General features: G+C 38.3%; 2 protein-coding genes across 5 annotated transcripts; both read left to right on the top strand.

Annotated features, from left to right (window-relative positions):
- The first annotated feature begins 506 nt into the window (after positions 1-506).
- LOC147856229 (PX domain-containing protein EREX-like) lies at positions 507-9,435 on the top strand. The gene is made up of 10 exons (XM_087329200.1): positions 507-663; positions 810-938; positions 3,723-3,821; positions 4,043-4,135; positions 4,227-4,335; positions 6,005-6,693; positions 6,782-6,946; positions 7,040-7,282; positions 8,085-8,303; positions 8,596-9,435. Exons 1-10 carry the CDS (start codon positions 574-576, stop codon positions 8,899-8,901), a joined length of 2,142 nt encoding a protein of 713 aa, XP_087185326.1. The 5' UTR covers positions 507-573; the 3' UTR covers positions 8,902-9,435.
- Positions 9,436-11,712: 2,277 nt separating this feature from the next.
- Positions 11,713-22,901, top strand: LOC147856228 (pentatricopeptide repeat-containing protein At4g13650-like). 4 transcript variants are annotated; one of them, XM_087329324.1, is made up of 3 exons: positions 11,713-11,764; positions 11,844-12,109; positions 19,927-22,901. In XM_087329324.1, exon 3 carries the CDS (start codon positions 19,957-19,959, stop codon positions 22,603-22,605), a length of 2,649 nt encoding a protein of 882 aa, XP_087185450.1. In that variant the 5' UTR covers positions 11,713-11,764; positions 11,844-12,109; positions 19,927-19,956; the 3' UTR covers positions 22,606-22,901. The 4 variants fall into 4 exon arrangements, with proteins under 4 accessions (XP_087185450.1, XP_087185451.1, XP_087185449.1 ...); XM_087329325.1 differs by having other exon boundaries at positions 11,719-11,764; positions 11,953-12,109; XM_087329323.1 differs by lacking the exon at positions 11,844-12,109 and having other exon boundaries at positions 11,719-11,764; positions 19,661-22,901.
- Positions 22,902-24,467: the final 1,566 nt, after the last annotated feature.

The following is a 24,467-nucleotide window of genomic DNA, read 5'->3' as shown; positions in this document are numbered from 1 at the left end:
ATGCTTGCAGACAAGTAGTTCGACGTCTTCCTGGAGACAAGGGCAAAGGGAGTGGCAATGATGAAGGTGGTCATTGAAGTGAAGCCGAGACTAAACCTCCTCCAATCCCCCTCCCGCATGACTCAAACTCTTCCACCCCCCCCAAACCCCCTCTCCATCTCCCTCGTGACTAGACCCCCACTCCATCTCATGCACGACTCTGACTCAAAATTTTGACTTCTGACAAACGCGTGATTCCGACTCCGACTCGAACTCTGATTCTCGACTCACGTGTGACTCCGACTAAAATTCTGACTCCCGACTCACGCAGGCCACTGACTCCAATTCCGACCCCCGACCCCCCGACTCCAGGGTCTCACACAATATTCCGACTCCCACTCTTGACTCGGGTAAAGTAAATAAATCTTCTTCTTCTTTGTGCAAAGGTTAAAAAATTGTACACACACACAAAAATAAATAAATAAATAAATATATAAAGAAAAAAGAAAAAAACAGAAAGAAGAAAGAAAATAAAGGAAAGGAAGACATCTTCGCTGTTTGCTGAGATCCACTTCCGCGTGCTGTTTGCTGGATATGGCGAGCAGAAGCTCGCCCCGCCATCGCCACGATGGAGCCTCTCCTCTCCCTCTCGGCATGGACTATAGCCCTCCTCCATCGCGTTGGGTAAGTCTCCCTCCATCTCACCCCCCTCTCCCTTCGTTCTTCTTCTTTTGATGCCTTCGGTTTCCACGCACGATCCTGGTAACCAGATCGATTGAACTTTTCCTTTTTTTTTTATATGTTTCGTGTTCTTTTTTCATCCCCTATAGATTGGACCACACTCTGTTTGGCCTCATGATCCGCGGACGGGATGGAGCTACTGTGTTATGATCCCTTCTTGGACTACTCTCTCCGATGCTAAGGCTACAGATTCTTCCAATCTTGCCAGTCCCATTGTGGTTGGTTACAATTCCATTCTTTTAAACTTCTCTATTGAGGCTTCAAATTTCATGTATATGTGATGATTTGATGATGATGACGTTGATGTTGACGTTGCTTCTGCTGATGATCGGGCCATATTTCATAATTTCACACTTTACTGTGTATCTGTTTTCATTTGGCAGTACAACTTCAAATTTTGTGTGTGTGATGATGATAATGGAATCACTCCATGTTTTAATGAATAACTATTCGAGTTTGGCATCATAGCTTCAAATTTCAAGTTTTCATGTATAATGTGAGGACAATAGGTCATTTTAATGAATTTACTGCATGAATATGATGTGTTTGTGATGGTGAGGAGTTCATAGGTCCTGAGTTTGGTCCTCTAATGATAACTGTTAAGCTTGACATATATAGCTTCAATAGCCATGTATATATGATGATAATAATGACCTAGTCCATTAAGTCATGATCTCATACTTGAACGAATACCTATTTGAATTGATTTCTTTAAGTGTTGGGTTTTGAACACATATATTCATTTGTCAGATCTGCTGCTAGAAATTCTGCAGTGGGCCATCTGACAAACAGATGGTGTAGAGTGGGACTTAAAAAACAAAACATTTATTTCATCTGAATTTCTATATCAGATTGTACGGTATTGTTCTAATTGGATCTATACATTAATTGGTCTCTGAAATTCCACGCTCGTTTCTTTACTCTGAATGTTACTTAAATTTCTACAGTGGAGAATCTGATGGCCAAAAGAGTATAGAATTTTTGGACAATGTGGAGAAATGTTCTGAAAGTTGTTTGCAGAGTCAATATATACTGTAAGAAAAACTATATATAAAGATGACCTCTTTGCATGATGCTACATTCCAATTTCCACGTGAGTTATCCACCTTATAGGGAAAACAAGTGCCATGCGAAGATACCACCATTATTGGACTGGGAGAAGGTGCTCATTATGGGAAATCTGAATGCAAGAATGGGAGATATGTATGTTAAATCTGGTTGTGTCTTATCTTTGAAGAGGAAAACACCCAAACTATTGTATATCTTCAAGGTCTATACATAATTTAGCTTACAAAAACATCTGCTTTTCATAATAAACTTGTTGGAATGATACAAAATGCAAAACTGGTCATGCTACATCATAGGGTTTCTTAGTGGTGAATGTACCTCTTCCTCCCTTGTTATTGGAGGAGGGGAGCATCAGTGATTGCGGACTAGTGTCTAACCAACATGCAGAAGTTGTGACATCTCTATGATTAAAAAATCTCTCAAATCAATGTGATGCGATGAAGTGTTCAGCAGAAGAAAGATATATTAATATCTTTCAATAGGCCGCAAGGGCCAATGAGACCAAATAACAGATTGCATTTTAAAATATTGTTTCATCTTTGATAACAGCAAAAAATTAGATATAACTGAATGAGTAAAATGGCCTAAAGTATCAGAGAATCCTGTTAGCTTAGCATTTAATGTTCGATGAGCTGAAACTTCTGCTTCAGGAAATTTTCAGCATAGGCTGATCCAAAATCGAAAGGTCTGTGAAGCAAGATTGGGCCTTTAAACGGTGCAAAGCATAAGGCGCTCGTGAGAAGACAATGGAGACATAGGTAGGTCCAATGGAGAGAGGATCAAGATCTCTTATATCAGCAACACAGAATGTACAGCAAGAGTGTAAGAGGAGATAGAAGATACCAACATAGAAAATGCTTTCCTTTCATTTTGGGCATCGCCATTTAGCACTTGCTATGATGAATAGTTTTAGAATACACCAATTTCAGTTTCAATCAGTTCCTTCTTTTTGTCTGTTCTCATAGTTTATTGATGGGATAACAATTTCATATATAACCTTTTGAGTGGCCTCTTAGAGATGTTAAAACAAAGACACCCACCCTCATATGTCATAATCATGCCTAGAAGATGCCCTAAGCTGATTCAATTCAAAATCATGAAGTCATGTAAACATGCAAGCAAGATGTTCCCTTCCATGATGAGCTTTCATGAGGCTCCCAATTATTATGTATGAAGAATACTCAATCTGTGTGTATTTAAGATGTGTATCAGTGATGCTGCCATCTCGGTTCTGATGATTTCATGGGGCACTGTGATCTTAGGTCAAATAATCCTGTAGGCTCCATATTATGGTCACATACAGTCTTTCCATTGAAGATTCATAGTAACTTAGTGTGGTTGTTAAAGTGAACTGCACCAAAAAGTAGAAAGGCAATGCTACATTACAAACAAAATTGCTTATAGGAAATATAGAAGTTGAAAATGGAAAAATGAAAATTTAATATGGTTCCAGAGAAGAACTTGCGTATAAAAAAAGCTTTTTATTTTACTATTTAATAAGAAGCTTGTTATTTTACTATGGATGCAAAAATTTCTGGACCATTTATGTTGGGGCATTTGTGTGCCGGAAAAGACCGAATAATATATGGATGCAGGTAGCTTTGTTTCCTAGGATGAAAATTGCTGTCGGCTGTCTCTATTAACGATATATCAAGTCCATATCATGTTATTTCCAATTCAGGGAGATTATTGTAACTTATACTGAACCTTTTTTGTATGCATGTTTTATCCGATTCTGTTTGGCTATTATATTCTCATCTATAGGAAATCTAAAAATAATGAATGTAATTTGTATTTGAAGCAATACTTCAATGCTATGTTTTACACCTTTACACCTTTACACTAGTCCACATGCCACATTATTTATTTGAGAGGGATGTTAACATGATTTGCTAGAATTTCATTCTTTTCATATGACATTGTTTATGATTCAGTTTTATAGGGTGCAAATTGGGATACAATCTCCACAAGGAGTAAGCACAGTACGCAAAGTTCTGAGACGCTTTAGCGATTTTTTAAAGCTCCATGCATCGGTATTTTCCGATAATCTGTTTCCTTTCTAATGTCATAATTAGTTGGGGATTTGAAATTGTTTTGGGGAGAGATGGAAGCATGTGGGAAATCAATGATCTCCCATAATGTTCTATATCAGCAGAAATATGAACTATATTTTAGTCCATATGGAACTTTATGAAACTCAACCCAATGAGTTAACAAACTTTATTTTGATGATTAAAATTAATTTATTTTCTAGTTAAAACGAGCATTCCCAAAGAAAATGTTGCCTATGACGCCACCAAAAAACTCTACATTGTGGATGAAAGCAAGTGAGAATTCCCTCGAAGAGGTAATATGACTTTCTATTTATTTAATTCTGTAGTCTAGGTGTAAAGCAAAATATCAGAGTCAAATTATGTTATTATGAATGTTATTCGCAGAGAAGACTTGGCTTGATAGATTGGCTAGGAAAACTGCTTTCTGATATAGATATATCTCGAAGTGCATCAGTAGCAGCATTTTTTGAATTGGAAGCTGCTGCTATAGCAGGTATAGAATATGGAATAATTTTTATCAAGTTTTTGTTAAATGAAAAAGTTACCTCTGTTTATTGTTAACAATCGGCAATTTAATTTATATGTTAGTGCCCCCCCCCCCCCCCCCCCCCCAAACTGTTAAGTTGTTGAAGCTGCCCAGATAAACCACAAAATTGTTGAGCTGATATGGGTACTGAACTGAGCCGGTTAAGCCATTAAGCTGCGGTTTCACAGTTTAGTTCAACTCAAACGGAGCTGTTGATGATTCGTACTCGTTGTACCTACTGATGGTCATGGATCTCTTGGGAGGAGGAAGCCTTGAGACGCCCACCGTAATTTCCCAGTGATCTATTCCTTACTGTCCTATAGCACACAAATTACGTCTTTATGCTATCTTCATTTAACTTTGGGTGATTAAAGTGGTGTCTGGATATTACCTAGTATTTGGGTAGGAAAATCTTGTGGTACTTGGGCTTTTGAAATATTTTGTCCTCTATTATGAATTGTAGACTTCCTTTTTCGTTATAATTACCTTCATGAATCCTGATTGTGGTTCATCTCTTCGTGTTTTTTAAATCACCCAGATCGGGTATAATAGTAATAACCTTAATCCTATTTCATATACATGCATGGGCAGAATGAAAAGCAGGCAATTAGGAGGATCCAGGTTTCTTTTGCCTCATTGTCAAGTAGAGTTAAAATTACTGTTAACAGATCAAACTCTTTTTTGGGATTTCCTTTCTCCTTTGATGTTGTCCTCATCAAGTGTGTGTGTGTGTGTGTGTATACATATATATATACATACATATTAACATCTCTAAAAGACCACAATGGCCTATCAGGTACTTTAAACGTAGACTTGTTAATGCGAGAAACAAAAGAAAACAAAGAAAAATGTAAACATATATTAACATGTCTCTAAGTACATAGCGTCATAGATGTACACTAGCGTCATAGACTTATTAAAGGTTGAAATATAATTATGAGTAACCAATGCTCAGGGTACCTGATAATTGGAACTAAAATTGCTAGACTGGCCTTGGTGACGACCGTGACAAACAGCAAAGATTCTAGCTGTTATTGCTTCTCTAACCGTGACTCCACTCTGGCTGGCCGCAGCATTTGCTTGTACATTTCCAGGAGTATATTTGTGGAAGAAATCTCTCAAATTTCTCTGCCTAGTGGATCTGTGAGTTTTATCTCTTCCTCAAAAAGCCCTCTCCTTATTTCTGGGAGTGCAAAGCATCTTTGATCAGTGTATCCCATCATTCTATGGAGAGGCTCAAATCCTTCTTTAAAGGACAATGATATATTCCTCTGATCTCATAATAGAGTGGGCAGGGACATACATAATGCCCCTCAGATTTGATATACTGATTGTAAGCCTGGAAGATGCATTCCTCTAAAGCTATATGTAGTTATATGTGTATATTCTCCAGTCTCTCCTCTCTTTATGCCCCACAAAATAGAGGGGGAGTTCAAAGTGAGTTTTGCTGTTTAATTATATGTGGCTGAGGGTTTCTTGTGCCTGCATGTCTCCACTCACGGACACTCCTTGTAGCTTCATCAGATAATTGTAAAAGTTGTTATGATGTCGTTAATCAAAAGCGAAAGTCAGATGTTCTGTGCTTTTCACTATGCTTTAATTTCAAATAGTAATTATTGTTTTTGTTTCTTTACAGCTATGGTCAGTGTTAAAGAAGCTCAGCTCCCTACAAACATTTCAGTTGGAACAAAATTTAGATCTGGAATTTCATCAGTTGCATCAGTTACTTCTGAAACTGAACAAGGAAGTGATGCAAGCTATGATGTGACGGGTATTGAGATACCAAAAAACATGGGTAATTTGGGCACTGAAAGAACAAGCCATGAATTTCATGGCTTTGATTTTCAGAAGGATGGAGCCAAGCCTGAAGAGATAGATGAAAGATTTTCTTTGAAGGATCTTGATTTGTCACTTGATCCAGATTTGTTGGAAACCAATAGTGATGCCGGGCACAACTTGGATCATCCAATTTCCAGATCTGAGGAAGTGAAGGGTTGGCATGGACGAAGGCCTTCAATTGAGAGTATTGGAAGTGAGATGAGCTCTGCAAGAGGCAGTGATTTCTCTTTTGCAGCCACTGGTGATGGAATTTCAGAAAGCTCTCAATGGGACATTTTCAATAATAACAGCAGCCAAAATTTAGAAAGTTTTAACGCAGATATATTAAAGGGTGTTCAGGTGTCTATGCCACTGGATCAACGGGGCAATGTTAGAAGATTATTGGTGAATCTGCAGAGACGGTTAAATACATCAAAAGTTGACATGGAGGACCTGATAACCCGTTTGAATCAAGAGTCCACTGTCAAGGAGTTTCTGGCAGCCAAGGTTATACTATTGCATTCAGGATATTTCAGATGCAAATTTAGGGTGATTTGAGTTTGATTTTGCAAGTCGTTATCATTTCATATTTTAGGTCCGAGACTTGGAAGGTGAGCTCGATAGCACAAGAAGAAAAAGTAAGGATTTGCTGCAACGAGCATTGTCTATGGAGCAAGATGCTTTTAATAACATACAATGGGAACTTGAAGAAGCTAAAGCGTCTCTGGATATTGCTAATTCTAAGGCACTTGAACAGCAAGTATACTACCTGCACACATATGCCATTTCCTTTCCTTCTTTTGTATGATGTGCCAATTTTCTGCTGCTGATAGAACATTTATGATTGTGCTAGGAGGCTAAAATCTTAGCTGAAGAGAAGATGAAAGTTGCTGAAATGGAAAAAGAGCAGGCAAAGGCTGAAGTGTTTGAGCTGAAAGAAAAGCTACAAAACATTCAAAAGGACAGGGATCTTATTGAAGCAAAAGCAAAAACTGAGATGAAAGTTCTTGCACGTGAAATTAAGACTTTGCGGAAATCGCAGCCAGAGCTCAAGGAAGAGCTGGAGATGGTCATCAAAGATAAAATTAAGTTACAGGTGCAACAATATCACAGTTCAAACATTACATTGATTTAGCTGAAATGATGATTTCTCATTATTTATATGTGGAAGCAGTACTATTGCTGTATTTGTGTCGTAGATATTCTTGGAATCCAAATTAAGCTAGATGTGCTATAGGGTTTGCTGATTAATCAGTCACAAGGAACATAAAAACATCGTGGGTGCACCTATGCTCTTAAAAGAAACTATCTTTTGAGCTTTCATCCTGATTCTGCTCTAAATGACCTGTAGATGTTTATGAGCCACTGATTTCGAAAAATCTCCTAATTTGAGTTTTCAAGATGACGAAACAAGATGAAAGTAGTGGTCTCTACACATAGACTTCTGGCTTTCTTCTTCAACTATTCTTTTCATACTTCAGGGTTGTGCAATAATCTCATATCATAGTGCTACAGTGTGAGCTGAGTTTAGTGGGCAAAATATCTCTACACTTCCATAGTTTACACTCCTGAAAGAATTGTCAGGTTTATACATCTTTTCATGTCCTTTGGCAAGTAAATAGGTTTAATAGGGCTCAAACCTACAATATCACCATTATGAGCAGTACATTTCTAGTATGGTTCTTTCCCAGTTTGCGTTTACTAATTCTGGTAAACTTCAAATATATGTTAAGGTGAGGAGAATGTATGCCCATGCACAGAGAAAAAAAATTTGAAGTTTTATCAAGTCACATCCATGTCTTATCAATTCAAGAAACTTATTATTATTATTAATATGTCTATATAAATTATAATGATTTATATAAGTATGTTCTAATGCGAGTTTTAAAAATATTCAGAATCTTATTCAAAGTGAAATTCAAAGGCAAGAGCAACAAAGGATTAGTCGAGCAAAGTTTTTGCATGAAGTTGCAAATCTCCGTAAAAGGCTGCAGGAGTGTAGTGTTGAGTTCTTGGCAAAACAGGATGAGAAATCTCTTTCAAAAAATCCAGCAGTTAAGGATGTGATGGATCTTCTGATGACATCTGACAGTCGTATAGGCCTTCTGGCAGCTGAGGTATTTTGTTTATTTGTTTTTTAGATGATGCTTGTAGTTAAGAAACTATATCACGAATGGTTAATTCATGCATTCCCCTATTCCTGACTTGCCCTTCAACTATGTTGTGAAGTTGGGAAGATTTTGTGACAACTCCATGTGGTTCTTGTTCGTAATCAATGATTTAGTCTCTTTTCATGAGTTGGAATCAATTTAGATGAATGGCCATGCACTTTTGAACCTGTTGACTTTGAAAATATCCATGCCATTTATCCATGTCTTGTTTATCGATTTCTTTGGTTGCTTTATTCAGGCTCAGCTTCTCGCAGAGGAAAAGGAAGAAGATAAGGCAATCTATAGATCTTTTGGAAAGGAGGACTTGGCAAATGGGTTTGTCACAAGTACCAGCAAGGGGGGAGTGCAAGATGTGGATTCACAGAGTGAGATAACTCTCAGGAATGTGCTTGCTGAAATATTCATGGATAATGTGCAGCTATACAAAGTGGTAAATTCCATGACATTAAATGCTGCGGTTATGGATGCAAAACCAGAAAAAGCTAGCATTCAAGATGAAACTTTGACCAGGAAGAATTCCAGTATGCTGAACAGATTTTTGTGAAACCTCTGAAGAGGATATATGTTTTACTGCAAATCACCTCTCAAGACTGGTGGTGATGAGTATTTGTAGGTAATGAAACAAGCCTTGGAGATGCATGAAGAATAAAATTTAACAGGATTCTATCCAAATTTTGCATTATGTACTGGGATACTGTGAGTAAGTCATCTCAGTACGAGCAGGATCCTGCTAATTTCTGTGTGGAACAAGTATATAGTATAAAGCTTTCCATCATACCGACTATATTGTAAACCTGAATACGAGGAAGGTTATACATCCTGTACATTGTTCAGTTATGTATCATGGACTCTTAATTTTAAAATCATAGATTTCAGAGTGTGCACCATAAGTTGCTGTACCTGATGGAGAGGACATAGGAGTCATGTTCAAGAAAGTTGTACTACTGAAAGAATCTATCAGACAAATTTTGGTGTTTGGAAAGCCTACAGACAAATGTAGTGCACTTCCAAAGTCCCATGAAAAAGATGTAAAATAACTGAAATTGGAAGAATCACCAATGCTCTACTATTATGATAACCAGCTTTCACCTCCATTAAGGTGTGCAAAGTGGAGGCCAAGTATGTGGGTCAAATAGAAAAGCTATATACCAGTTAGGTGCCTCATAAAGATCTATTGTTTCCCGTGTCAAACTCATCTTTGGTAAAAGATAGATTTTGATGCCAGCTTTGATATGAAGAAAAAGCTGGTACAAAGTTGTCTCTAAGTCTCTTATTTTCAACAGAACTGACAAATGAACATTAAATAACACAATGCCGTACTTTGGGGACACCATTGCACTTAAAAAGCACTCGAGGAAAATTGGCAAAGTTGTTTAATGGAATTTTTCCTACATTTGGACAATCATATGAAGAGTGTATGTATGTGGTGAATGACCTCGAATTGTGTTGATTGATGATTATATGGTCATCTGATATCTAGAAAATTCTCACTGAATTGTGAAACTCATGGTAGTGATAAATACCTCATGGAATAAAGTTGAGTACTATGATGCAGTTATTCTCAATGTCTTAATATAAACATCTGCCATTGGCCCAAAGGCCCTCTGTGTACCGGTGGAAATTTATTGTAAAGTTTGATGGAAGTTTATTGTAAAGTTTGATCCATCATACATGTGTACAATTTGACAATTCGAGATGTATGCAGAATATCTTGGCACAAATCTGCCAACCTGTAGTGCAGCGAACATTGTTTGATAATCTTGTTCAGGTAGATACGTGGGGTCACCCAACGAGAGGTGGGCGCTACATGATGTATGGGATAAGATATAATCCAAGAATCTTTCTCATTAATTTATTAGGCTGTCTTGGGACATTTTTATGCTTGTTGAGTTTCTGGATTGAACAAGAAAATTACTTAAAAATTGCCTTTTCATATTCATGGTAGATCGATGATTGGGCTACATCTATGGCAATGCGAATGAAATGCTTGCGAAATTTATTCATTGCATATTAATTATTGTTAGGGGTCAAACCCTTGAGTTAATGGTGTTAATTGTCGTCTTATCACTTCAGGGTGTTAATTGGGGCTGGAGGTCTATAGCAAATGAACCACTTTTAAGTCAAGCCCTACATTAAAGGACCCTCCACTCATTTTTTTATCCAACTTTCACCCAACTAATCCTTTTCTCTTATATATCCCTTTTCTTACCGCCAATCTCAAGGGTCTATGTTGCCATGTGTTATATAACAAAGGGTTGTTTAAAAGAAGGTTAGACTTATTTTTACATTGAGTTTTAACATCATGTGACTTACATTAATATTTTAATTATTTTCCAGAGACATTCTCATTTTTTTCATGGACATCCATGGTCTAAGGGAAAAGATGAATGAATCACTTAAAGAACAAAAACTCTTAGCTCATACGGTGATGAGAGGTGAGTGTGATTATCATTTTCAAAGTTCCAACAAGTAACATAAACCACACCTAAAAGAAAGTATCCTTTTGTGTGTGTGTGTGTGTGTGTGTGTGCGCGCGCGCGCATGTATATATATGTATTTATGTATGTGTACACACAAATAATTGTGATTCAAATAATAATGAATATTACTAGTCAAAACAATTAGATGTCAGATTCAAGTCTATGTGATTCAAAGTGGAGCTATGTTGATGCTTAAAGATGGCACGCCTATGACATTAGGGCCATATGCAAGTTAGGACGTTGATTTTCACTAACCTGGAAATTTGCGTTCTTGGCATCGACTTTCCATGTATACGATGGAGAATTAAACATGTTGCATCCATCAAATATCTAAGGTCATGCGGTTCATATCTGTATCACAACTTGAAGTGCTTAATAGATTGAAGTCATAACTTAATTAATTATCCGACAATTCTTGGACGAAAAGGTATACATTGTTGACAACGAACCTATAGCAAGAGATATTCAATCTTCACAAAACCGTACAAAATGGTACTTGAAAATTGATATCCACAAGCCATACTCGCAATGTCTTGAAGTGTGATCAACCCTACTAAAATGTCTTGATTGTGACGAGCCAGACCCAGATGATGGTCTACCCAGGCGGGCGACGTACACCCTGGGAAAGTCTTCGGCATTCCAGCAACAGAATCACATATGTCAGTCATCACAAGCCTTTTTACATGTTTTCTCGCTCGACAGTTGCATCGCTTTGTCCGAGGCTCGAGCAGACAACAATGTATGTTGGACGGACGAGAGGTTTAACGTTAAGATGGGGGTTCTAACACGTTCTTTGGGGGGCTTCGGAAAATGTGGTCTGTAATTTAATCATTTTCAGGGGGCATATTAGCCTCGTGGATCATCCCTAATCTCACCCTGCGGCAAATCGAATGCGCTTCCCTGCTCCCAAAACAACACACAACCCAGGTACGAAACCCTAATCTTCTCATTCATCATTCTTTTTAATTCAGAGAGAGAGGGAGTGAGAGATCCTTGCGTTGAAAAGCCTTCCATTGGATCCGTCCCCCACCATCTCTGACAGGATGTGGTCATCAAGCTTTGTCCAGTGTCCACTTAACTACGCCCATATTCGATCAGCAAAACTTTGCTCTCAGGTCTGAAAACCTTAATGCAATTCCTGAAAGAATGTAATGCGCACCTTATAAAGATTGGCTTGGAGACAGATCCCTTCATAGCCAACTATCTCATCACTATGCATGGAGACTTCGACTTGGTCGAGGATGCTCTTTGTACATTTTATGCAATTCTCGGCTACACGGAAATGTGGTCCCTTGGACATCCTTGATTTCAGTCTATGCAAGACCCCTCTCAATCTATGAACAAATCATATCACTGGGTATTTCACCCATTCTTATGCTGACCTCGGATCCCTTGTCAAGGCAGACATTGTAAATATCTGTATATATGATAAGAAGAATAAAATAATAAAAAGTGAATAGCCAAATGGTTAAGGCTATACAATGTTTTGGGAAGTTAGAGAGTTTGAATCTTGGTGGTTGCATGAATGGGAGGAATCTATCCCTTTTACATCTAAATGAAAGAGGTGTAACTGGGCATTTATTGTGGTAGGTGGACCATTTCTCTAACTATTAACGGAGGTGAAAACTTATTTGCAGTCATTTCAGGGTTTGTCATTGAGGTTTTTCTTCTTCCTCACGATTTTAGGGTTATTTTAGGATTTCTCGGTGTTGAATGCAAGAGGGAAATTGGGCCACATCTTTGACTTCCACACGGAGTAGTTAGAGCTGGTGAGCTTGAACATGCCGCCGAATGAATCTTCCATGCTCTGATACCAGTTTGTGTGGAATAGTGCTCGGCCACAACCAAGTCTCACTCACTCAATGGAAGAAAAAAAAATAGAAAACAGAAATAAGATGACACTCTCCAACTTCTTCTTTGAGGGGTGTGTTCAGGGTTTCGGGTCATCTTCTTCTCCTTCTACTAAGCTTCAATTAGGAAGGGGGTTGAGGGTTGTGGGAGAGGGGTGCAAGAGACGGAGAAGGAAGGTACCAAAAAAAGGGAGGTTTGAATAAGAGAGTTGTGGAAAGTTACATTGACAAAAGGCATATGGCCATTAATCAAGAGCTTGGGTCACTGAACTCGAAGACCTTCTTGCTCGATTATTCTCCTTTCCTCTTGCTATCTTGTCATTGTTTACCCTATGTAGAAGTGTTTCTTTCTGTAATTGAACACTCATGTGTTGTCAATCTAAATATTTTGTAAAGAAAAAAAAAGTTAGTCTTAATCTTAGTTCTCATCATGTACTATGTTGAGCGGCCATGAGTGAGGTTTATTCATGGCATTGTCAAGAGAGAGTGCAAAAGGGGCCAGATCCACAAGCGGGACTCCATTACACGAGTGGAGTCTCATTATACGAGCACCTCTTCGAATCCATGAGCAAGGTCTCATTGTAGGAGCAACTCATCGAGTCCACATGTGGGCCTCCATTGCACGAGCGCCTTGTGGAATCCATGAGCGGACCTCCATTGCACGAGCGCTTCTTTGAATCCACGAGTGGCCCTCCTTTACACAAGTGCCTCATCGAATCCATAAGCAGGCCACCATTGCATGAGTGTCCCTTCGAAGCCACGAGTGGGCTCCATTACATGAGTCCCTCTTCAATCCACGAAGGGATTCCACAAACTTGCCTCCTTTCCACAAAAGGCATTCCATGAAGCCATTACATGAAGGAACTACACAAAACCTTTCCTTGAACTGCATTCTAGGAAGCCATTACACGAAGCCAAAACACGAATGTTTTCTACGAAGGGCAATCCATGAAGGGATTCTGTGAAGGAAAATCCACGAAGACAACCCCACGAGAGGGATTCCACAATGCAAGCGGAGTTTGCAAAAGGGCAAACAACACATGAAGGACTAGGAGATGCTATAGCAAGTACCTCTCCAATGGCATCTCACCTTCCTCGATTCAAGTCTCTTGTGGTCTTGCACGAGTAACACACGCACACACATTTACACATCAATGTTGACTTTGAGTGACCTGAATTTTGCTTTCTTGGAATCAACATTCCACATATGTAGTTCAAAATTAAACATGTTACATCCTTGAAATATCTAGGGTCATGTGACTTGTATCTATATCGTGACTTGAATTGCTTAGTAGATGAGGGTGAAATGGTAACAATAGCTTAGATAATTATCTGAAAAATCTTAGATGAAAAGGTATATATTGTTGTACAAAGAGAAATTCAATCTTCACATGCCATACAAAAGGTACTCAATATTCACAAACCATATTCACAATGTCTTGAAGCGTGACCAACCACACTAAAAGGTCTTTGATCATGACAAGCTATACTTAGACGTTGCTCTACCTAAGTGGGGGATGTATGTATAGAAAAGTTTTTGGCATTCCTTAAAGCAAAATTGCATATGTCATCACAAATGTTTTGCATGTTTTCTCTTGACCTTGTAATTTTGTCCGAGTGCACATTGTAACAACACATGGGAGATTACACGAGGTTATGAAACTTGTGTGTAATTTAATTTAAAAATGTGTGTGTGCCCTCATGAATCATTCCAAACCCACCCTACTACAGATTGATTGCACTTTCATGCTCCCAAAACAACACAAACATAGGTATGAAACACTAATCTTCTCATTCATCATTATTTTTAAGTTAGGGAGAGGGAGATAGATAGATAGATAAACAGATAGATAGATTCTATTATTATCTTTGGAGGTCAAATATAACCTATGAAACCAAAAATATTACATTTCTCATAATACATGTGAAAGTGAGTAGTGACTTTCGATGTCGAGAACTTTACCTTTGAATGTTGCAATCGAGAGTGCACATTGTGGTTGTGAGAGAAATTTGTGCAAGGATTAGTTTTGGTTGAAGATGTGTGGAAAGCATAGTTGAATATGATCAAAGGCAGAGCATTGTATCAAAGTGCGAGAATGTCACATGATAGAATAAGCCTTTCGTACTCATGCAAATGCTTTTTATAATTTTCTTTATCCTTGACTACATCCAAAATAATAAGACATTTTCGAGCTTCATGAAATTCTTTATCAAACCATTTTTTCTATGAACTACATTTCTTGATGCATTTCCAAGATGTGTGCTTGATAGAAAAGGATTTGTTTGTGTATAAGAAAATGATTTTCTTGAAAGCTTCCCATTTGCATTCAAGTGTGGCACCATGTTGCATCGTTGTCATTTGTAACATATCTTCAACTATCTCGGAATACATGGGCGCTCGCTTAAGGTTCATGCTCAAGTGCGGTTGTTTATTATCTTTAATGGCCTTCTCATAATCAGACCTATACATACATTTGAGGTCAATACATAAAGTCCTATTATTTGATTCTAGTCCTTTATCTATACGATCCAAAATACCTTTCGAAACTAGCATATAGTCAGTCACACTGTTTTCTAAAACCATTATTGTTGGGCCATATGGATACACCATTTGCAATAAGCATTCTGATATTATTGCATATTTGTAGGATTAACTTCCCAAATTGGTTTGGATCTTTTTCATCTCTAGAAGAACGACTATACATTTGTGCATCTTCTTGCATCCTTGAGATATGTGGCACGAAATAGACTTTGTATATTCAATAGGTAGAGTAATGGAAAGCGCGTCGTATGCATTAGATTATTTGCTTCCTAACAACAATGAATTCTACAAAGAATTAGAATTAGAATTAGAATTTTTATCGTCCATAAAGAGGCCAATTTTGACCTATGGGACTAGAGTATGCATATGTTCTTGATATGTGTCTTCTTCCTAAGAAGGGGTATTCATACATTGAAGCACAAAGTCTCTATGTGTGAATAAAGCATACACATACGAGCTCAACCTTCTCGGTGGTGTCTTAAGTATGGCACTTATGTTATCACTCCCTCTTAGTATGTCAACATATCTTGAACGAATTGCATTATATGTCGAGCATGTGAAGAGCAAGTGATATTCATCCTCTACCATGCCTTCATTGCATACTTTGCATGTCTTCAAATTAGTTACATTTTGATACCATGATGCAACTTCAATACCTAACTTGTGAGATCAAGTGCGAAGTAGTGTAAGGGCTCTACGAGCATTACTACTCATATTGGTAATGAGATAAGAAGGTTGGATACGATCAATAGACATTCTTGCTTTATATTGAGACCAACATATCAGGGTTGACATTTGCAATGTAGTATTCTAGCTTTGTCCTCTTAACATCCTCCCACTTGATCCTTAATGATTCCACCAACCTTTCCTCAATCATTACATACTGCATAGCATTGCCCGAAAGCTCTAAAAGATTATCCACACCCCATCTTCTAAACCATTTCCTTATGTCAACAAGCCAACCAGATGAGAGAATCTTACTTTTATGATTCTTTTGTAGCTTACATCCAACATTCTAAGCAAGATGTGGTAATCGATGATTCGGCATATTCTTGACTTTTGTAATGTATTTATATACTCTTTGGAGTGCCAATAGTTATATGGGTGGAACACCCGTTTCCAAGAGCATAACTTGGTAAGAGGTAGTGCATTTAACTCCTAATTGCCTCCTTAAAAACAACTTTTGAATTTTCTCAATCTCATTCCATGCATTAAGAGAGATGGTGCCACCCCATACTTCTACGTTATAAAGCAATACTTGAGTGACCATGGCATTGAACAACATTAATTTTACTTCCCATCCACAAGTATCACTTTGGTTGCATTGGTTCTTCAAAAGGTAATACGATTTCCAATTGGCTTGGAGCCTAGAACCAAAGCATGCACTCCATTTATTTGTGGCGGGTACATCAATACCAAGATATTTAAAGCTTCGAACAAATTGTATATGTTTACCTCTATATGTGAGCATAGGGTAATGATGAGGCTGGATGGTTTGCACTACCATCATTTTTGTTTTCTCCACATTCATTGCTAGTCCACTACTATGGCAAAATTCTCTTAATACCCCAAGTAAATTTTGCATACTATCAACATTATATGAGAAGAGTACCACATCATCTGCATGTAGAAGCAATAAGATAACATGTTGCATCAATTTGGAGGCATTCAATCCTTCTTCTCTTGCAACCTTATTTACCAATTCTTCTAATTTATCAATACATAAGCTAAAGAGTGTTGGTGATAGTGGACATCCTTGCTTGACCCCCATGTTACTTAAAAAGTGCTTTGAGAATCCACTATCCATTTTTAGTTGGCATTTAACTTGTTCATATAGGCGTGAAACAATAACTCGGTACTCTAATGGCATGCCAATCTCTACCATTCTATTCCAAAGCTCACTTTGTGGTACGGTATCAAAAGCTTTCTTAAAATCAACAAAACAACAATAAAGTGTTTTTCCTTGTAGTCGACCCTCTTCCATGATTACTCTCAATGTGACCAAATGATCCACAATGGAGTGTTTTGGTCTAAATCCTGCTTGCGCAAGTGCACTTTTGTACTTTCAGCCCATGTGCTTATCTTTTGCTCCATAATAGTGCTATATAATTTAGCAATAGTTGAGCTCACCATTATTGTACGATAATTTGATACTTGATTCTTATCTCCAGCTTTAAATATTGGTTTAATCCAATTCATAAGCCAATCATTTGGAAATCCTTGTTTATATCTTGCTCTATAATTGTCATTATCCAATGACGAGTATGTGGCATTGTCCAATTTAAAAGCTCACTTGAGACGTAGGTTGCATCTGCTGCTTTCCCACTCGCCATCTTCTTTATTCCCTTATTGACATCATCAATATCGATACATGTAGTGCATGGTGTTTCAATTTTCTTAACCATAGGAGCCACACCTTCATGCATATATATATAAGACCAAATAAGAGATTACATCTTAAGTGTTTTGTCTTTCTGAATAACAATTCAAAATAAAATAAATGCATAAAATTAATAAGATAAAAAGAAATTAAAGAATCTCGTTTGGCACATGTAAGATTCTCAAGTCAGATATATTGTAATTTTGTCTTCAAAAGAATCGATCCAAAATGGAGAGGTCTTTGAAGCGAGGGAAGCACCCGCGATGGCAAGAGATAATGGCCTTTATTTGTCGATGACAAGGGTGATGAGATTGTGGTCCTTGGGGCTGGGCATACATGTATGACAAATTGCTATTGTCCGATTTATTGTAAACCCTTTATAATGTCTTGGTAGGGAGCCCATTTGTGTAGCCCTTGATTGAGTTGTAGCATTAGTAGGAGTGATAGGATTAAAGAAAGTTGACAAGAAAAGTCCTAGGCATCGTTGGTCCTCATATTCCATTACCTTGCGTAGTGGACCAAAGCTTTTTTCAAAGAGGCAATGGTATCTCTCTCTTATTTTACAAAAAGACTCTACAGTGACAAACATAATGTTCTTCGGATTCCACTCCTTAATGAGACAATTGGAAAAATCTTTCTTCTCGAGATATTCGTGCATATTTCCCTACCTCAATCTCTAACTAATGTGATGAAGTTTGCAATTGCCCTATCACACTGTGCAGAGCATAGGATAGATGTATGTCCATATAAGATGGCCTGATATGTAAAACGCCATCTTTGCACCAAGTGATATTTTAGGGTTGTTCCATGTTATCTTGTTTTCCAAGTTAATAATATCAGTTCGGATCACTCTATTCTTTTCCACTTTGTTCATGTTTAGATGAGGAGAGTCCAAGCTATATGGAATGTGGGAAGTGCATTTATGGTTATGTCAGGTGACTTGAACCATTCTGCATTTAAGCTTACCAACTACGAACGTTTCCATGTTCAGCTAGTTGTCTTGATGACATAAGTCACAACCTTGAGTACCTTTAGGGAGCTCCCAAAGATGTTGGATACATGTCATTGATCGAAATAATGCCTCCCAAGAAGAATTCTGGTTCTGATATCCCAAAGAGAGAAAAATATATTAATGTCTTTTAAGTGTTGTCTCGTCTTTGAGAACAAATCAAAATAAAATAAATACTACATAAATATAAAAGTAAATAAGGGAGATAGATAGATAGATAGATAGATTATATTATCGTCTTCGGTGGTCAAATATGACCTATGAGACCAAAAATATTACATTTCACGTGATACACGTGAAAGTGAGTAGCGACTCTTGATGTTCAAGAACTTTACCAATGAGTGTTGCAATCAAGAGTGCACATTGTGGCTGTGAGAAATTCGTGCAAGGATTGGCCTTGGTCGAAGAGATGTGGAAAGCATGGTCGAATATGATCAAAGGTAGAGCATTGTATCAAAGTGTGATACTCAAACTCTAGAACTTGTTTAGGGCAAAGTGTGCATAGCCGGCCACTCTCATCACTTGTGCCCCAACGCCCCGTCTCACATTGTAATGCATGTGAGGTAAGTCACATGGAAGCAATGGTTTGAATGGCAGATAACGGGATGGGCTCTAACATGTATTGATGTGTACGGTTTCTCTGTTCCGCGAAGAATATGGTTTTGTAGTTAGGTGCAACATGTGTAATATAATGTGTGAAGCGTGAGCCTCCACATTTGTCCCATGTCATGAGAGAGAGAGAGAGAGAGAGAGAGAGAGAGAGAGAGAGAGAGAGAGAGAGAGAGAGAGAGAAAGATATATTAACGTCTTTTAAGAGGCCAAAATGGCCTATAAGACCAAATAAGAGATTACATCTTAATTGTTGTCTCGTCTTTGAACAAATCAAAATAAAATAAATATTACGCAGTAAATATAAAAGTAAATAACATGAAAAGAAAAGAAATGAGAGAGAGAGAGAGAGAGAGAGAGAGAGAGAGAGAGAGAGAGAGAGAGTTACGTTGAAAAGGTTTCCAGAGGATCTGTCCCCCACCTTCTCTGATAGAATGTGGTCATCAAGCTTTGTCCAGAGACCACTTAAGGAAGCTCGTATTCGATTGGCAAACTTTGCCCTCAGATCTGAAAACCCTAATTCAATTTCTGAAAGCATGTGGAACCTTCAAAGCTCTAACACTAGGCCAAGAAATCCATGCTCACCTTATAAAAATAGGCTTGGAGACAGATCTCTTTATAGCCAACTATCTCATCACTATGTATGGAGATTTCGACTTGGTTGAGGATGCTCTTCATGCATTTTATGCAATTGTCGACTACCGCAGTAATGTGGTTTCTTGGACATCCATGATTTCAGTTTATGCTAGACATGATGAATCCGTCCAAGCTCTCTCACTCTATGAACAAATGCTATCACTGGGTATCAGACCCAATAAGGTCACCTTTTCATCTATTCTAACAGTATGTGCTAACCTCGGATCCCTTGTTGAGGGTACACAAACACATGCTTATCTTATTGAATGTGGGTTTGAGCTGGATGTTATTGTGAAGAATGCTCTTATCAATATGTATGCAAAGTGTGGAGCCATTGAAAATGCTCACACTGTTTTTGATGAGATGAAAGTTCGGGATGTAGTTTCTTGGACAGCCATGGTTGTAGCATATGCCCAAAACAGGCGAGGAGAAGATGCCCTTGGAATGTTTCGGGGTATGCTTCAGTCTGATGTGATGCCAAATGTGGTCACTTTCATCAATATTCTATCAGCATGCACATCCATTACATCCCTTTTGGGAGGAATGTATATACATGTATTCATTATAGAGTGTGGATTGGATTCTCAACATGCCATAGTAAATGCTCTTTTGAGCTTGTATGGAATTTGTGGATGCTTGGACGATGCAAATAACATATTTTGGAGAACACATCCAGATGTATCGAACTGGACCACTATGATTGCGATGTTTGCACAACATGGATATTCTAGTCAGGCTTTTTGCCTATTTGACCACATGCAAGAAAAGAGGGTTGAGCTTAACAAAATAACGTTAATTACAATCTTGAATGCATGCACAAACCATGGATTTCTCTTAAAAGGTCAGGAAATCCATGTGTGCATAATCAATGTTGGATATGACTTAGATGTGGAACTGGGAAATGCTCTTCTGAACATGTACAGTAAATGTGGCAGTTTGGAGAGCGCAGAGAAGACATTCTACAGGATGGTTTCTCAAGATGTAGTTTCGTGGACTTCAATGATTGTAGCTTATGTTGGATATAAACTTTGTGACAATGCCTTTGAGGTCTTCCAGTCAATGATTGAACAAAGCGTAAATCCAGATACAATCACATTTATCAGCATTCTTTCCGCATGCACTCATCCATTATCTTTACAGCTAGGCCAGAATATCCATGCAAAAATAGTAGAACGTGGTCTTCAGTATGATGTTGTCCTGGGAAACTCCTTGCTTACAATGTATGGAAAATGTGGATCGCTGATAAATGCACAAATGGTATTTGAGAGTATGCATGAGAGAAACACTATCTCATGGAATGCATTAATATCATTTCACATAAATAGCAGCAACATTGGTACAGCTTTTAAATTGTTTCAACAAATGGTATTGAGCAGTGTAAAGGCAGACAAAGTCAGCTTCTTGAACATTCTCTCCATATGCGTAGGTGAGGATTTGATAGATCAAGGTAGGTTGATCCACATGACAGTAGCTGAAAATGGGTTTGAGATGGACATGGAAGTGATGAATGCACTTATTATGATGTATGGAAAATGTGGCAATGTGATTGATGCTAAAGGAGTTTTTGACAAATTTCAGCATCACAATGTTGTTACATGGACATCCATGATAGCTGCATATGCCCAATCTGGGAACAGCCAAGAGGTGGTGAATCTGTTCTACAAGATGCTGTCAAGTGCAGTGAAGCCTGATAAGTTTACCTTGAGCCTTGTTGTTGCTTCATGCTCTACTTCAGACATGCTCCAAGATGGCGAGAATATTCATGCAAGTATGATACAGAATAACATTGAGTCAGATATCATTCTGGATAATGCTCTTATCAACATGTATGGTAAGTGTGGGAATCTTGTGAATGCACAGAAAGTGTTTGAAAAAGTGTTGGAGCGTGATTTGTTTTCATTTAATGCCATGATTGCTGCCCATGCTCAACATTTGCATGGAAATGAGGCATTCCACCTGCTTCAGCAGATGCAGCTAGAGGGTGTCGGACCTGACAAGGTTAGCTATCTAGGGGTTTTATCTGCTTGCTCAGGGCTTGCAGACCTCAATGTAGGCAAAGTGATCCATGCTATTATTGAGAATAGTGACTTCGAGCTTGATGATGTTGTGGGCAATGCTCTTGTGAATATGTATAGTAAATGTGGGAGCATAGACAATGCATGGAAAACATTTGATAGCTTGCCAACTCGTGACATTATCTCTTGGACCACTATGGTTGCAGCATATGCTCATCATGGCTGCATTGATAAGGCTCTAGAAATGTTTGAACTAATGGAGGGTGAGGGTATTGAGCCAAATGAGGTCAGTTTTGTAAGTATTCTCTCAGCATGTAGCCGCGTAGGGTCAGTGGAGAAAGCCCTTATATTTATTAAAAGGATGAGTCAGGTGAAAAAGATAATGTTAAAGCCTAGTCACTATGCATGCATGATTGATCTGTTGACTAGGGTAGGGCGTCTAGAAGAGGCCGAGGATTTCTTGAAGCAATTGCCTGGTCAGCCTGGTGTTGTTGATTGGATGGCATTGCTCAGTGCATCAAAGACATATGGTGATATGGAACGAGGAAGACGAGCTGCTGAGCACCTTTTGGAGATAGATCAAGAGTGCACTGCAGCATATGTTGTGTTAGCGAATGCATGTGCCTATTCTTCTTTGGGAAATGAAGAGGTTGTTTCCTCTTATAATGAAAGATGGCAACTTCAAACCGACAATTTTCCTGAGTATACACATTTTTGTGATCAGTAATGCAGAGGAAAGCTTATTGAAATGGCCTGTTGCCACTGTTTGTAAACTGTCAGCTCAAGGAGAAAATCCTCCCTTATAAGACAGGGTCATGACTTCATGGCAGAGATTGTCTTGAAATATTATGGTCAATCTATCCCAATGTAAGGATTTTCTTGAAATCGAGTGGTATTGCCTCAAGAGTGCACTGCAGCATATGTTGTGTTAGCTAATGTGTGTGCCCAGTCTTCTTTGGGCAATGAGGACGATGTTTTCTCTTTTGATGAAAGATGCCTAATTCCATCGAATAATTCGCTTGACTATACATATTTTTTATGATCAGTATACGTATTTTTTATGATCAGAAGTGCAAAGGAGGCAAACTCATTTAAATGCCCTCTTGCTTCTGTCTGTAAATTATTATCAGCTTGAGGAGAAAATCCCATGGCAGACTTTCTTGAAATATTATGCTCAATCTATCCCAATGTAGGAGTTTTCATGAAATCTAATGATATCCCCAAATTAGATTTATATCATAAGCCAAATTTGTAAATTTAGTTCAAATGTGGAAATTTTAAGTTAATTTTCAAAAACGAGCTAGTGTTTTAGACAGAAGTTAAATTGGACCTTACCTAGAAGTCCTAATATTCCCATCCTACACAAGTCCCCCCTTCATTTGCACTGTGTGCTTCTTTTCATGCTCACCCCATAACCTCCTTTCTTCTTCCAAAGATCTTACACAACCGTTGATGATGGTTACAACATCATGAAAGGAGAGTCATTGATGAGTAGTGGTGACTACACTTAATTACTTGTTGATGATCCATCGAAGATCACACAAATTAGAGACAACTCCATGTCATTTTGATGAGTCATTGAAATTCCACCAAGATGGGGATGATTCCATTTCATTGTTGTGAGTCATCAAAATGTCAACATAACGACAACTCCTCATTCTATAAATCAATGAGTTATTGCTTTGTGAACATTAAACTCGATGACTTGTTGAAGTTAGAGTAGTTGATTTGCAAAAAAGCTCTTCCTAAAACTCCTCTAAAGTTAAAGCTAAAACCTTGCTCACGTTTTCTCATGCGCAAATGGACCTTCGTTGAAGTTTAAATATAAAAGGCTATGGCATTTTATAGGCTCTAATATGGAAAACCGCCCACGTTGATACAAATTAGAGCCTATCCCATGGTCAACCATCGAAACCATTGCTTCCATACAACTTAGTTTACACTCACTTCGATGTGAGATGACATTAGTTGATTATAAAGTTGTCTAAGCACACTCGGGATATTATATGGTCATGCTCGTAACATATGATACCTTAGATCTAAAGTAAGCATATGATAAGGATAACAAAGATAGATTATAAGAAAGGAGCGACACAAAAGAGGGTGCCGATCCACCCGACCACCCCCGAGCGAAGGGATCAAGACGGACTCGAGCCTCGATCCGCGTCCCATACCACCGTCATGGCGTCGGTGGCGCACTCGCTACAAGAGTTGACCCACCACAAGGACACGTCTCGACGTAGTCAAGAGATCATGAAATGAGGGTAGCTAGGCCTCATATTTATAGCCAGACCTAAGGCCCCTAGGCAAGTTCACACTTGGCCTAATGGGTTGTCGCAATGCCGAGGATTAAAAGTAATCCTCCCCTTCTTTACACTCTCGTTTAACCCTCACACTTTATCCACGTGTATAGAATACTATGGTACATTCTCACTACATGATATTATATGGTCATGCCCGTAACAGGGGAAGAGGGCGCATTTTGCTCTTCTAGTTCGTTTTGGCGTTTAGGGCATCATCTTCTTCTCCTTCTGCGTTTTGGTGTTTCGGGTGCTCTTCTTTGTCTTTTGCGCTTAGTGTCTCGAGGCT

The sequence above is a fragment of the Azolla caroliniana genome, unplaced genomic scaffold (assembly GCF_043228905.1).
Source record: "Azolla caroliniana isolate FFs.n. ecotype wild unplaced genomic scaffold, voAzoCaro1.0.p SCAF_13, whole genome shotgun sequence".
NCBI classification, from domain to species: domain Eukaryota; kingdom Viridiplantae; phylum Streptophyta; class Polypodiopsida; order Salviniales; family Salviniaceae; genus Azolla; species Azolla caroliniana.
This window is presented reverse-complemented; position numbering and strand designations above follow the sequence as displayed.